This window comes from Lolium rigidum, chromosome 5, assembly GCF_022539505.1.
Source record: "Lolium rigidum isolate FL_2022 chromosome 5, APGP_CSIRO_Lrig_0.1, whole genome shotgun sequence".
In the NCBI taxonomy this organism is placed as follows: Eukaryota; Viridiplantae; Streptophyta; class Magnoliopsida; order Poales; family Poaceae; genus Lolium; species Lolium rigidum.
In genome coordinates, this window is record NC_061512.1 from 183,027,302 (window position 1) to 183,042,015 (window position 14,714).

The following is a 14,714-nucleotide window of genomic DNA, read 5'->3' on the forward strand; positions in this document are numbered from 1 at the left end:
AAATTTTGTTGTATAGGTTGTTTGTTTTACATGTTTGAATATCTTAGGAATATTTCTCAGTACTCCTTGGCTTATATTTTGGAGGGAATTTTATATCAACTCAAAGTTCTTTCTTCATTGTGCTTCCATGGGGTGTGAAACATTCTTTCGTGTTAATCATGTAGTTTACAATCATGTGAATACACAAGAGTATATGACATTATAGTTGTCCCATTTTCTTATTTCTACGTACAGCAATCAAGTGAAGATAAAGTGGAAATTATCTAAATCTTCACAACTTTACCATTGAAAAGAGAGATCAAATGCTTATAGTTTTAATATAGCAGAAGGACCAAGAAGAAATGTTGCTTGATGACATCAATTTCATCGGAATAAACTAAGCATGTCACCACTCACTAAAATCTATATATAAAAAGCTTTTTAATATATTATAGGAAGACAAAAAGCTTTCTTCTAAATTTATCCGCCGTAGATATTTCTCGTATAACTTGTATAAACACAAAATAAGCATAATGCAATCAAACTATAGAAATTTTTATGTGGGAATGTATGTGGCATGCACTTGTTAGATAATGCCTTCTCCAGGCGGTGTTGTGTTTATCCTGCCGTGACCTACTTTGGGTCCAGGTTTACATCTTACATAATCAAATAACTAAAGAGATGATATGGAGTCTTCTAGTATAATACACGGATCGAGATGAAGTGCATGCTTAGAGCATCTCCACTCGTCCCCCGAACAGGCCCCCGGCGAGCGTTTTTTCCATCCGGACGGCGTAATTCGGCCCAGTCGCGCCCCCGGTTCCTCGTTTTCGTCCGGATTTGGGCCTAAATCCATCCGGCGATCCCACGCCATCCCCGGCCCCCGGGAGCGCTCGGGGACTCCGGACGAAACGCAGCGCGAAACGGCGAGGAAACTTCCCGCGCGTCTGGTGGCCCCAACTTGTCGGCGAGAGAAGCCGATCGTCGTCCTCATCGCATCGTCTTCCGCGCGCTGTAAAAGCCTGCCGCCGGTCTGCATTCGCCGGCCACGCGGCGAGGTTAATGTCGTCGTCTTCCGCGCACGCATCGTCTTCCGCGCGCACTAAAGGCTGCCGCCGGTCAGCTCGCCGCGGACGCGTCGCAATCCACGCGGCATTTAATCCCCGCGCCAGCCACGCCTATATACGCCGGTCCGATCACCGCGAGGCGTACCCCGTGCTCCACTCTCCCTCCACTCTCCCTCTACTCCCAAGATGGCGTTCTACGGCGACGACGGCGCAGCCAACAACGGCTTCCCCGCCGGTCGCTGCACACGTGGGAGGGGCACCTCCTCCACCGGGCGGGGTACCCCTGCCCGCCGGACACGAGGCCTCCCGGAGGCGGCTGGCGGCTAAGTGCTGGCGGCGTTCCGATCCCGCCGCCGCCGCAGGGCCATGCCCTCGACGTCGCCATCGAGGAGGCGAGGATGACGATGACCGACGAGGAGCGCGCCGACCCGCGCCACCACCCCGACAACTACACGCGGTGGAACTCCTACTTCCTCCGGCGGTGGGAGCGGGAGCCGGCGGCCTACGACGGCCCGCCGCCTCCACCTGCGCGCAACAACGCCGTGGGCCGCCGACGGTGGTGGAGCGCGCCGGGCCGGACACTCGAGGCTGTCCTCGAGCACATCGAGGGCGGCAACTTCCGGTGCTCACGATGCCCCTCCATCGGCATCGAGGGCATCGGCGAGCCGCCGTCGGGAAGCGTCCGGCAGCCACGGCGCATGGTTGCCAGCTCGTCGTCTTCCGGATCGGCGCCGAGGTCATCCTTGGCGCCGGTGAAGAGGAGGAGGCGACGTCGCCTTCGACGCCGGTGCTCGTCAAGAAGGAGCCGGCGTCTCCGCCGGCGACCCGGAGGGCGCAGCAGCCGGCGCCCTCGTCATCCGAGAGAACAGCCTTCCGCGCCGCGAACGGCCGGAAGAAGAAGACGAAGAAAGAGGCCGCCGCCGCAAGCCAGCTCGCCGAGGAGGAGGCGAGCGCGCGGAGGACGCCGCGATGGCGGAGGCGATCGCCGGATCGCTGCACGACATGGAGGAGGAGACGCGCGGACGACGCCGCCTGCGGACTGGGCCGGGCGCGGCCGGGAGCGCCGGGAGGAGGAGCAGCAGCGGCGGCTGCCGGACCTGGCCGCCGCACGCCAACTCGCCGCCCGCGCCACTCCAACCGCCAACGACGACTTCGCGCGGTACCGCCGTCCTGCGACACCTCCATCCGGCGTCGCTCGTCCCCGTCGTCGACCTCGAGTCCTCCGACGACGGCCGGTACAAGCCATCCCGGGGTGGGGAGACGCCGGCCGGGGCAGCAGCAGCCGGGCCGCGCAGCCGAAGGCCAACGACGACGGCTCCGACGACGACGGCGACGGCGACTACACGGTGTTCTACCGCCATTTCGGCATGTAGAGCGCCGTGTTTTAAAATTAGCGTTTACATTCCCTAGCCGAATTCGAAATATAGTCGGATTCGGCCTCTATGTATGAACTCCTCCCGTTTTAGTCTAAATATCATTAAATTTAGTCTATATTCACCCGAATTTAGCCGTAGTTTGTCAAGTTTCCGTTTTTAAAATTCGCATCGTCGACTTCGCCCGGGCACGCGGCTGGGAAACTACTACTCCCCACGCCAAATCTTCCTCCAATCCGGACGAAAATTTCGCCGGATTTGGGCGTGGGGAGCGCCAACGAGTGGGGATGCTCTTAGAGATTACAAAAAAAATCTATAAAGAATGCTTAGAGATAATGGGTTTAACATGATAACTTCTTCCCCTCCCTCGCTCCATGGTTATTATGTTACTCTTCATGTAGATGTATATTACCCTATTTTGTCTAAAATACAAGCCTTGCATAATTTTATCATTTGAATATTTTTAAGTTCGATCGTGTATAATATATAGAATTATTACCATCCAAACATTAATTTGGTATGACTAAATCTATCTTCAAAATAAATGTATAATGTACAGTCATTTTTATGTGAAGCGCCAGTTTTGCGTAAAAAACTGATTGTCATGGATTTACATTGCAGACTGTTTTGTCCTAAAAGAACCTTTACATTTTGGATCCGTGCAATAGTATATGGCCTCATAGGAATGGCAGATATACACGACAATGCCATGTAAAACCAGTGCTTGGATGCTTGGCTTGTTGCCTAGGAGGTTCCATTGGGAGTAAACAAGAGAGTCCCACATAGAAGAAATCACTAATCACATAGATTCTCCTAATAACCAAACCTATCACCTCAGGACACAAAGTACAAGATTCCAGGCACCAAGCCACCAACGACTCGGCGCACAACACCAGCCACGAGCTGTGTTTTTTAGGAGATAGGGCCTGGCTTTTCATGCTTGTCAACAGCAGCAATTCCTGAGACAGTGAGAGAGGAGAGGGGAGGACTATGTCCAAGTTGCCCTGCTTTTTGTCTTGTGTCTCGCCGGTAACCCACTTGCATATATAGTTTTATCGATGAATTGTGAATGGTTAGTCGTCATCGGCCACACAAAGGAAGAAATGCTCTTGTCTGATGACACCGCGCTCACCGATTCCCATCCGCATTCGAATGGATATAAGCTCTTTACGTGTCCTAGAGGGTAAAGCTCCCATAATTGGAGCATATCAGCAGGAAAATCACTGTCCACCTTTCGATTTGAGTCACTTTTCTTAACCCTGTGAGAGTTATGAGCGGGGTACTTATCTCTAAGCATAACTGGAGTGTCATGCAAGCATGTATTGATGCATATCCATTCGTCCGCGGAATGGTGTGTGTGTTCCCGGTGGTTACGGCTCTTTTAGTTTGAGTTTGCTAACCCAGTGCATGTATACTACGTACCACTTCCCTTCCAAAATGTAACATGTTTTACTAGGTTACAAGAGCATCTCCACCGGCGCTCCCGATAGCGGTCTCAATAGCATTTTAGGGGTCGGTAGTGAAAATGGGCTCACACCGGTGCAAACGGCGCCGGCCAATTTTGGAGCTCAATAGAATCGCCGGCAACCCCGTGCCGGCCCCTTCACCAAGGGCGCGAATCGGGCGCGCCGGCACCTCGCGGCACGTCTGAAAACGAGTGTGGGCTCCGCCTGGCAGCCAGACACACCGTTTTTCCACCTCCTACACACACCCAAGATGACTCCCACCCCTCTAGATCGCCACCATCGCCGTCGCCGCCGCGCCCACTCTGCTTGCAATAGACACCGCCGACCGTCTAGGAACCGCCGTCCATCGACACGGCCACCACCCCCTCGAGTGGCGGCTGTTGTTTCGCCCAGAACAGAGCTTGCCGCCACCGCGATAGTATCGCCCCGCCCGCAAGGTGTTCGTTCGATTGCCACGATGGACAGCAACGATGAGATGATTGTGCAGCTGTTCATGGAGGAGCAGAATGCTCAGGCTGTTCGGCAGCAACAGCAGTAGCTGATTCTGACAAACATGTTGCGCGTTCGCCAGGCTTTCTTCATTGTGCCTCGGCGCGACGGCTCAAAGCCAGGCAAGAGGAGGAACATCAACCGGCATCGTGAAGCCGACGCAATGCTGCTTGACACCGACTACTTCAACGACGACGCGACTCATTCACCGAAGGAATTTCAGCGCCAGTTTAGGATGAACAAGGACCTGTTCTTGAAGATTGTCCACGTCGTCAGGGAGTACGACACGTACTTCATGGCCAAGAAAGATTGCACATGTTTGTGGGGCTTCACCTCAATTCAGAAATGCACTGCTGCAATGCGCTGTCTTGCATACGGAGCTCCTCCAGATACAACCAATGACTACCTACGGATGGCAGAGTCGACATGCACAGAGACTCTCTACAGGTTCTGTCGAGCCGTCATAGCGGTGTTTGGTAAAGACTATTTGAGAGCACCAAGAGCAGATGATACAGCTCGAATCCTGCAGAAGAATGCAGCAAGAGGATTTCCTGGGATGCTCGGAAGCATTGACTGTATGCATTGAGGCTGGAAGAATTGCCCTTTCGCTTGGCAGGGGATCTACAAGGGTCATACTGGTGAGTGCAGTGTCATTCTTGAGGTGGTGACAGACCAGGAGCTTTGGATTTGGCATGCATTTTTTGGCATGGTAGGAACAAACAATGATATCAACGTGCTGCAACGCTCTCCGGTGTTTGCCAGGCTAGCTGAGGGACAAACTCCTGCCGTGAACTTTGAGGTAAACGGCCACGCATACAACAAGGGGTACTATCTAGCTGATGGTATCAATCCGACGTATGCTATATTTGTGAAGACAATTTCCTCTCCATCAAACGAGATGGAAGCCTATTTTGCAACATGCCAGGAAGCAGCTCGCAAGGATGTTGAGCATGCTTTTGGGGTGCTTCAGCAGCGTTTCTCCATTGTTAGGTACCCTGCTCTCACTTGGTCCGAGACACAGATGTGGGAGGTGATGAACGCCTGTGTGATCATCCACAACATGATCATTGAGAGCGAACGTGACGCACCTGCAGGATGATCATCCATTTGATTATCAAGGGCCACTAGCTGAGGTAGAGCATGTGCCCCAAGAATTTGCTGCTTTTCTTCATATGCACAATGAAATTCGAGATGCGGGTGTTCATGCACAGCTGAAGACGGATCTAGCTGCGCATTTGTGGGCGAGGAGAGGAGCAGCCAACAATGCATGATTTTATTTCTATTTGTTTGCCTGGACGAATAATTTAAGTACTATTTGTTTGTTGGGTTGTACGAATAATTTAAGTACTATTTGTTTGTTGGTTTGTATGAATAATTTAAGTACTATTTGTTTGATTGATTGTATGAATAATTTAATTCTATTTGTGTGATTCTATGAATAAAATGTGATTGATATGTTGTTTCAAAATATTGTAAAAAGAAAAGAAAACTTGGGGGCCGCCGTTTGGGAGGCGCCGGTGTGGGAACAGCGTCCCTAAATGGAGGATGCACTGCCGACGCCCCCCATACAGCAGTGTCGGTGGCCTGCCGGCGACTATTTGGGAGCCGTCGGTGGAGATGCTCTAAGATACTAAGGTAGCATATCATACTATGCTTTTTGGGAAAGAAAAAAAGATAACATACAACGTCTAAACAATTTAAAACAGAGGTAACGCATCCGAATAACCAGGATCAGTTCATCTAACGGTTCAACGAATACCACTAGAATTTCCGACGGATCATTGCTTCCGACAAGAGAAATTTTATGTCATATAGTAGTATTAGTTATACTAGAGGATCTGCAATTTTACTTTTGCACAACGATACAAGTTCTGGTGAGTTAACATGGGACCTCTAAAAACGGATTAAGTAATCAACAGATGCACTGCACGATTGCAGCCCCAAGAGAATATAGATGCATCTTTCTTTTTCTGGTCGCTCTCTCGCTAGTGTTTCTTGTCCCAGTCGTGGACTTAGGAGTAGAAAGAGACGCGCGAGCCAACTTGAGCCCCTCGTCTTGTGATTAAGACGGCGCTCAACATATACTCCGTTAACTGTATAATATACAGACCAGTAAAATTTATTTTTCGCCGTGGATTGCATTGTGAGGTGTAACTTGTAGTGACAAGGTAAGGAAATCAAGCAAGCAAGAAGGTTCTAGAGTAATTCCATCGGACAAGGTACCGGTGCATATTTTATTTGTGGTCATATTGCTTGTCGTAAGGACACTGGCGAGGCAGAAGCAACACCAACAAGCTGAGAGCTTCCCGACCTACACGTCTATTTTGAATTTTACAATTCGATCGCTTCGACAAGAGAATTCTGCGTTTTTCCTTCTTTCTAAACGACAACCTCTTGATTGTTGTTTGCCATGGTACTTTTTTTCTAGTATTTTCACCTGCTGATTTCGATTGTTGTACTGTGTTTATTTGAATAGTTGCTAAAATAATTCCTCAAATGTCTGCTGGTAATTGAGAGGGTAAATCTAACTTGTAGATAGACTATTAGTATATATGTTCTCCTCGACTGATTTTCTTCTTCTAATTATTGGTCGATCGATATCCTTCTTTGTTTCCCTCATCTATTGCTTAGGGCTTTAACATACTAATTAGAATCCCAATAACAAGTTCAAGAAACAAACAACTACAAGCCTAATTACAACTTAACATGAAATAATTAAGTAAAAATATTAAATTTAAATTTTAAAATCGTGCATATGTATACTATTACTCATCCATGTGCAAATGTGCAATTGCACAAATATCTGCTAAGATCAAACAACTACAAGCCCCGTTACAAGTTAACATGCAAAAAATTAAATAAAGGAATATTACATATATAATTTAAAATTGCACACTATGCAGATTAAAAAATCACAGGTGCAATTACATACTATTTAATATTCAAACGCGGTTACACGAAGGTTTTATCTCCCATTACAATTTGTGTCAACTGCAGGTCTGCAGTTCACATACTACTACTTTTAGAAATTGCATTCTACTGTGTAATTGCATGCTACCTGGCATACTTATGTGGCAACTGGACTAAAGAGTTCATCTGCACTTGCTTGCTAATGTACAATTGTGTACTCCCTTTGTCCACAAATAAGTGTATATGCGGATTTTTCAAGATAAATTATCAAGTGGAGTGAAAAATGCATTGGGAAAATGCATCTCTCCTCTTTAATTCTTTCACCACCAATAAGCTAAGTGCATGTATAAAAACAATGAGGATATGTGCACCATATTATTGTGTTCAGTGGCGGAGGCAGAACTTAAACTCTACGTTGTCATTTTAAATTTATGATGTCAAACACATATATTTTGACCTATTTTAAATATGTTTGTACTATTTTTATACCAAAATACAAAGGATTTGCCAGAAACCTGTGTGGTCAATTGACCACACATGCCACAATGTGGCTACGCCACTGATTGTGTTTGATTTCCATACGATGAGAGGGAAGCAATTAAAATGCATTGAAAAGATAGGAGTACACTCTTTTGTGAATAAAGTTTAGAGTTAGATGTCCACTTATTTGAGGATGGAGAGAGTACTATTTAATGCCCCAACAAATAGATAAAGTAACAAGAAAATATCTCTGAAAAGAAATGAGAAGCGCACTAACAAAGAGAAAAGCATCCCAACAAAAAGGCCAAACATCTTTCTTAAAGAAAAGGTCAAATAACAAAACCGACTCAGCCCAACAAAAGAAGCCCAAAAGATGACAACCAAACGGACAAAAATAAAACCACACACGAAAATTATCAATCGAGAGCTACTCCCTCCGATCCCTTATAATTGACTTGGATTTTGTACTAAATCCGAGTCAATTAAATGAGATTGGGGTAGTTTAATTCTCAGCTAGCTGACAGTTTTTTTTTCTTGTGCGAAATACTCATCAAATCCAACTTCTATTTGTGGCATTGAAATTTTATGTAGATGAGGAAATGGCGAAGCGAGGTAGTGGTGAAGAGAGCCATTGAAGTGGTTGCCTGAAACATTCTGTAGATGAGGAAATGGTCTGTAGATGCAGTTAGCTTTTCGATAAAGGATGCTTTCATTACTTTTATAAGCAATTACATCCAGCCTCTGCATAACCAGGATGCACACAGCCGTTTATGTTGTCTCAGGTTCGAAAGTGATAAAAACAAAAAACTAGGCGAGATACACATCAAGATGAAACATATAACGCCTAAGAAGTAGGTGGGGCATCTATCCGTAGACTATGCTGCCACCCATGTTGGGAAAAAGTATCCCTCGCCGCAGCCTCCAACCGTGTACAGACCTCCGTAAACAGGTCTCGGTTCTCCACTCGCTGAAGAGGTAACCACGAACGGAGAATACCTGTACATCTGTAGATGACCTGCAACAAAGAGCAATCTTTATCATTAAAAATCTTGTCGTTTCTACATATCCAAAGCGCCCAGATAACTGCTAGCGCCCCCACCCTAAGAAGCAACTTAAACCTTGAATCAACACCATGGAGCCAATTACCAAATACATTGGCAACACTAGTCGGAGGATACAGGGTAGACGCTACTTGTATGACTGACCATATAGATCTCGCGAACTGGCACTGGAAGAACAAATGCTTGATTGTTTCGTCCTGTTGACAGAAAACACATCGAGTACTTCCATGCCAATTACGCTTAACAAGATTATCTTTGGTGAGGATTACTCTCGACGAAGATACCATCCAAAAATTTTAATTTTTAATGGTATCTTCATCTTCCAAATCTTTTTATTATTATCAACTGGTAGATCGAAAGAAGGATCGCGTTGTAGAAAGATTTCACAGAGAAAGCACCGTTGGCATGAAGGTTCCATCTAAATTCGTCCGGTTCGTCCGATAATTGAATATCCCCGAGCCGTTGAATTAAGGTATTCCATGCCGCAAGTCTTTGTCCAAGTAAAACCCGTCCGAACGTCACATTCGGGGTGAGGTAGCCATTACAGTAGCAATGGTATCACCTTGACGACGAACAATCCTATAAAGAGCTGGATACTGTTCACTTAGGGGTGCGTTGTCAAGCCAAGCATCTTCCCAGAAACGTATTTGTGCTCCATTTCTGATTGAGAAAGTGCCATGGCGAAAAATTTCATTTTTAGTCGCCATTAGCCCGGCCCAGAAGTGAGAATCCCCTGGTTTCCAAACCATTTGGGATAATGTCTTCGAACCGATATACTTTCGCCGAAGGATAGTCTGCCAAGTCCCATCCTCAGTGAGGAGCTTAAACAGCCATTTTCCCAATAGGGCCGAATTCTTGACTTCCAAATCATGAACTCCAAGCCCACCTTGGTCTTTGGGACTACAAACTATACTCCACTTAACCAGTCGATATTTCTTTTCTCACTCGTCCCCTTGCCAAAAGAATCCGGATCGATAATAATCGAGTTTATGCAGGATTCCTTTTGGTAAGATGAAAAATGATAACATATACAGTACCATGTTTGTGAGTACCGAATTAATGAGTATCAATCTTCCACCTAGGGACAGACAACTTGCCTTTCCAGCTACTAAGGCGTTTTTGTAGTCTTTCTTCCACTAATTTCCATTCCGCGATTGTAAGTCTCCGATAATGAATCGGAATACCCAAATAACGAATCGGAAATTGGCCTTGCCCACAACCAAACAACTCTGCGTACGAGTCGCATCATTTTGGGCATCACCGAAGCGAACAATTCACTCTTATGGAAATTGATTTTCAATCCCGACAATTGCTCAAAGGCCGCCAAGATTAATTTCAAGTTTTGAGCTTTTTCAAGATCATGATCCATAAATAGAATTGTATCATCGGCGTATTGAAGTATAGATAAGCCACCATCAACTAGATGTGGAATCACACCTTCAATCTGGCCATCAGCCTTAGCCCGCTCTATGAGTATAGCCAGAATATCCGCTACAATGTTAAACAACATCGGTGATAACGGATCCCCTTGGCGTAACCCTTTTCGTGTTTGGAAATAGTGACCGGTGTCATCATTGACCCGGATTGCGACACTACCACCATACACAAAATCATTTATCAGAGCGCGCCACTCGGAGAAAAACCTTTCATCCCGAGTGTTTGCCTGTAGAAACGACCACTTAACTTTATCATACGCCTTTTCAAAATCTAGTTTCAAAATAACCCCATTTAATTTCTTAGAATGCATTTCATGTACCGTCTCATGCAAGACCGCCACTCCATCAAGGATGTTTCTTCCTTGCATGAAGGCCGTCTGTGATGGCTGGACAACATGATCCGCGACCGTATTAAGTCTAATGGTGGCCACTTTCGTGAAAATCTTGAAACTTACATTTAATAGGCAGATAGGTCTATATTGTTGAATCCTTTCTGCCTCATTAACTTTCGGTAACAAGATTACTTCACCAAAATTTAGATGAAATAATTCTAGTTGTCCGAGTGTAGGTCACCGAACAAATCTAGAAGGTCCGATTTAATCGTGTCCCGTAAAGTTTGATAAAACTCAGCTGGGAAACCATCAGGACCCGGTGCTTTATTGCATTCCATTTGGAAAACTGCCTTCTGAACCTCTTCCTCAGTATAAGGTGCGGTTAGTAGACCATTTTCCTCAACGGAAACTTGGGGTATATCGGCCGTTAAATCCTCATTAAGAGAGAAAGTACTTTCCTCCGAAGGACCAAACAAGCCTTTATAATAATTAGTAATGTACGATTTGAGCTGCTCATGGCCTTCAATCACCCCTTCATCTTGAGTAAGAGAATGGATACGTTTTTTCCGATGTCTTCCATTGGCTAAAGCATGGAAATATCGCGTATTTGAATCTCCCTCTAAAATGAACTGGGCTTTGAGATGCAGTTAGCTGTATTTGAATCTGTTTCTCCAACTAGCATTTGTGCAATTGCGTCAGATGATGCTCGGAAGCAACACCACAGTCTAGTGTCCGAACGGAGGTCACTCACAAGATTACAATTCATGATCTATCTCAAGTACCTAGCTCCTGAGAGTAGGCCAAACCAAGGACTACAGATCGACCTCTGTCACTTGAGACTAGAGGTCTACAGCAAGACACATTTTTTGGATAAGGTACAGAAAGACACATTTTTTTTGGATAAAAGTACAGCAAGAAACATAATGACACAGTGCATACTAACACATGATAATTATTCTCCTCAAGTTCACAACAAGCAATCCTTATCCTTCATAGACAGTTTCACTTTCACCAGATCATCTCACAATTCACCCATGCAACATCAGTTTCATTCAGAGTTCAGATATCTCCCTCTCTCACTTATTCAGCTACTACATGGTACTCTCAGTATTCAGATCTGCCAGTTGAAGGCAACGGGGCTCCTCACCCGGTGCTTCCTGTTCTCCCAGGAAATGTGGCCGAAGTCCCATGTCCCGGCCGGCCTCACCTTTCCCTGCGCCTGGACGCTGAACTCCACCGTGTAGCTCCGCTTCTCGTTCTTCCTGATGAACTCCAGCGTCGTCGGCGTCACGGTAACCGCCACGCCCTCCGGCGCCGCGAACGTCACGTTGTACGTCTCCGGCTTCGCCGACACCTTGGTCACCGTCCTCGTCAGCGTGCGGATGCCCCCGTCGGCGCTGAACACCACCACGAAAGACGGGTAGTTGACGTTGGCCACGCCCCCGGGGATCCTCGACCTCGCGCCGCACCCGGTGCTCATCTCCGGCGCGAACTGCCGCATCTGCTTCGCCGTGTAGTTGAGGGTGCAGAGGAAGTCCACGTAGTCCTGCGTGCCAGCGTCGTACACCAGGCCCGGGTCCATGGCGAGCCGCGGAAGGACTAGCCCCGCCCCGGCTGACAGCGGCGTCGCGTCCATCGCGGCGCCGCCGAAGACGGTGCCGCTGTCGACGATGTCCCTTCCGTTCTTGTCGAGCGGGCCGGCGGTCGTCATCAGCGCCGACCGCACCATCGCCGGCGTCCAGTCGCCGTGCACCTTCTTGATCAGCGCCGCCGCGCCGGCGACATGCGGGCACGCCATGGACGTCCCGGAGACGATGTTGAACTCGACTCTCCGCGTGTCATTGTCCCAGCTCGACGGCGGCGCGTCGCCCGACCAGGCCGCCAGGATGTTCACGCCCGGCGCGACGAGGTCCGGCTTCAGGATCTCAGGGGCCAACACGCTGGGGCCCCGCGAAGAGAACCCGGCCACTATCGGCGCCCGGTTCTCGCCGGTCACCGTCTCGCAGGCGAAGGCGAACGACGCCACCGGGTACGGCGACGACGCCATGTAGTCGTTCAGCTTCTTTTCGGCAGTGTGGCTGATCATGACCCCGGGGAGCGTGAAGGTAAGGGCCAAGACGGCATCCGAGAACCGGTTCGTCCCGTCCGGGGACACCATCCCTGCTCCGCCGGCTTTCTCCACGTAGAAGCCGGTCCGGGGTCCTGCCATCCGCGTGCACACCACCACCTTGCCCATGACCTTGTCGAGCGTCAGGTCATCCTCGCCGCAGGAGCTGTACACGAGCTGGAGCATGCTCGTGCCCTTGGACTTCAATGTGTACAGGGACTGGCCCGTCAGCTCCACACCATTGCCGAGCCTGAGTGTCGCCGGGAACACCCGGTCCGTGGTGGTGGCGCCGACGGTGGTCATCCATGGCGCGACGTTGGACACGGAAGACGCCTCGGGACCGCTGTTGCCACCGGCGAGGACGACGAACACGCCCCTGCGAACTGCGCCGAATGTGGCGACGGCGAGGGCGTCGTTGTAGAAGGGATCGTCAGCGCGGCCGCCAAGGGAGATGGAGATGAGGTCCACGCCGTCACTCACCGCGGCGTCGATCGCCGCCGTGACCGCCGAGTCGGGGCATCCTACAAGCGGGTCCGGGACGCACGCCTTGTACATGGCGATCCTCGCATTGCGCGCCACGCCGCTCGCCCTCCCGCCCGAGAAGCCGTACAGATCGGCCCGGGGAACCTCCGCGCCGGCGGCCGTCGATGACACGTGCGTGCCATGCCCTTCGATGTCCCTCGGGCTCGGGTCGTTGATGGTGAAGGACTTGGCGCCGACCAGCTTGTTGTTGCAGGATAAGGTGGCGTTGAAACCCGCGGCGTCGACGCAGTTGCCCCTCCATGTGGAACGAACGGGGCCGAGGCCGGTGTCGTTGAAGCTGGCGCGTTCCGGCCAGATGCCGGTGTCGATGAAGCCGATGATGATGCCGTCGCCGAACTCCGAGTCCGGCCAGGCGCCGAAGTCGTCGTGGAGGCCCATGAACCAGGGCGACCTCGTGGTCTGGGTGTGGTACACGGCCCTGTCCTTGTACACGTGGGTCACGCCGGGGACGGTCGACATGCGCCGGGCCTCGCCGTCGGTGAGGCTGACGGTGAAACCGTGCATGACGGTGCCGTAGGTGTACAGGATGCGGTCCGTGGCGGTGGTGGCACGAGGTGAGTAGGTGTCCACCATGGACGCGTACCAACGCTCGAGGGTGGCGAACTTGGATGGCTTGGCCAGGTGGTTGGTTTGGACGATGTAGGTGTGGTCCGAGCTCCAAGGACGATCAGGCTTGGGCTCGGCAATGGAGTTCTTGGGCTCTGGGATGATGGCTGAGTGTGTGGACTGGACAAGGACGAGAACTAGCAGGGAGTAGAGCGAGAGGAGGGAGATCATTGAAGCCATTGTTGATGTGTGTGACTGATCTTGTGGTGGAGGAATGCATGAGCGTGGTACGGCTTTTTATAGAGCGTGAGCCTGGTTGGGCAACCGGCAACCTGCGACGCCACCGTACAACAGGCAGGAGACTTCATCGCTGAGAGAAAAAATATTTCATCACCCACACATGCATGTGAGAGGCTCATCTTTTGCAGTATAGCTTTTGGAATTTTGCAGCCACTGATGTGCCTGCATTGCCATGTCAAGCTATCTTCATGGGGTCTCAGCTAGTGGGAGCTAATTTTGATTTTGGCCGGGAACAATTTTGATTTTGGACGACGACGAAACGTCCTTCCAAACCAAACAAGGAATGAAACGGCCTCCACTCTCCTTTTGTCTCTTCCTAAAATCAGAACTTTCTTGTCTCCACTGAGGTACACTAATATCCCAATTTTCAGTTAACATTCTAACTTAGTATCAGGGATGAAATCAACTGCCCCTCACAGAGTACCAGTAGTACCACATGAGAGCAGACAAGGCAGTTTCGGTCCCTAAATACAGACACCAAAATGTTTCACTGCAGCTCTCGTGAAATTCAGGTTGAGATCACAGTCATCCAAAACAGAGACCTAGTGGATGCTACTTGTGAGTTTTCTTCATGCACAATTCTCAGATAGTGGGAGCTAAATGCAGCAGCGAAACAAAACTGAAT

The 14,714-nt window shown here is 49.2% G+C and overlaps 1 protein-coding gene across 1 annotated transcript; it reads right to left on the bottom strand.

The window, feature by feature from the left end:
• Positions 1-11,704: 11,704 nt before the first annotated feature.
• On the bottom strand, positions 11,705-14,029 carry LOC124656814 (subtilisin-like protease SBT1.7). Its single transcript, XM_047195490.1, has one exon. The coding sequence runs from the start codon at positions 14,027-14,029 to the stop codon at positions 11,705-11,707; it is 2,325 nt and encodes a 774-aa protein (XP_047051446.1).
• Positions 14,030-14,714: the final 685 nt, after the last annotated feature.

Bases quoted from the DNA above. Each gene is read 5' to 3' on its own strand.
- LOC124656814 (XM_047195490.1), bottom strand. From the start codon at position 14,029: ATGGCTTCAATGATCTCCCTCCTCTCGCTCTACTCCCTGCTAGTTCTC.